General features: G+C 44.0%; 1 protein-coding gene across 1 annotated transcript; it reads left to right on the forward strand.

Annotated features, from left to right (window-relative positions):
* The first annotated feature begins 38 nt into the window (after nt 1-38).
* On the forward strand, nt 39-1,005 carry LOC111786957 (cyclin-dependent protein kinase inhibitor SMR15-like). Its single transcript, XM_023667140.1, has one exon. It carries the CDS (start codon nt 436-438, stop codon nt 796-798), a length of 363 nt encoding a protein of 120 aa, XP_023522908.1. The 5' UTR covers nt 39-435; the 3' UTR covers nt 799-1,005.
* Nucleotides 1,006-1,038: the final 33 nt, after the last annotated feature.

Genomic DNA, 1,038 nt, shown 5'->3' on the forward strand with positions numbered 1-1,038 from the left:
TCTCTCTCTCTCTCTCTCTCTCTCTCTCACTGATTATTGCCTCGGGCAGCGGGCAGACTGCCCTGATTATCTCTGTTTATAATCAGCTCGAGATGGGCGCGAACACACTTGTGAAGGCGAACCCTCTTTCTCTCTCTCTTCTCTCTCTAGGGTTTTGTGGGTTTTTGAAGTTCAACCCTTCTCTTTAATGGGCATCCTCCAAAATTCTCTCAAGTCCTTCTCCTTTTAGAACCCCCATTTTCAGAACCCTCTTGCTTTGTCCCCCAACAAAAAAGGTTCAATTTTGTTTCCAAACGCTGTTGTTTGTTGTTTGTTGTTTGTTTTGTTCCATTTGGCTTTTGCCTCTTCTTTCTTCCCCCCAGAGGCAAGTTCCTCTGCCCCTCTCAATCGACCCTTTTGAAAGTACCTCAAACAGAGTTCTAAAACCCCTTCAAAATGGCCCCTTCTGGAGGCAAAATGGCCACGAGAACCAGAGCAAATTTACCCAACTTGAAGCTGAACAAGAAAATCAAGAAGACGAAGAAACAGCAGCAGCAGCAAAAGCTGAAGCAGATTCCAGCGGTGATACTAAACGACGCCGTTCATTTCACCGACGACTCTACTGACATCGACGGCGGCTGCAGCACTCCAAAAGCAGAGAGATTCAGAATCCCGGAGATTCTAACATGTCCGCCGGCGCCGAAGAAGCCAAGACCCGCTTCGGATTGCTCATTACGACGATCGCCCATTGCCTTCTTTGCTCCTCCAGAATTAGAGCTCTTCTTCTGCGCCTTGCCGGTGCCTGACATTTCAGTCTGAGGCCAAAAGCTAACTAATCCTCGTGTGTTTATACAAATTTTACAGATATGAATCATCAAAAAAAATACCAAGTTCTTCTTTTTCTCGTCTCTTTTGTTGGATATTAGTTTAGAATAAGTTTGGGTGGCGGGGGGGTTCCCCCTTTTGTGTGAGAATTTGAGCTTGGAGGTGCAGATTTTCAAATTAGGTTTGCTCTGTAATATTATTATTATTAATATTTTTATATATATATATATATAT

The sequence above is a fragment of the Cucurbita pepo genome, unplaced genomic scaffold, assembly GCF_002806865.2.
Source record: "Cucurbita pepo subsp. pepo cultivar mu-cu-16 unplaced genomic scaffold, ASM280686v2 Cp4.1_scaffold003607, whole genome shotgun sequence".
Taxonomy (NCBI): Eukaryota; Viridiplantae; Streptophyta; class Magnoliopsida; order Cucurbitales; family Cucurbitaceae; genus Cucurbita; species Cucurbita pepo.

Bases quoted from the DNA above. Each gene is read 5' to 3' on its own strand.
- LOC111786957 (XM_023667140.1), top strand. From the start codon at position 436: ATGGCCCCTTCTGGAGGCAAAATGGCCACGAGAACCAGAGCAAATTTA.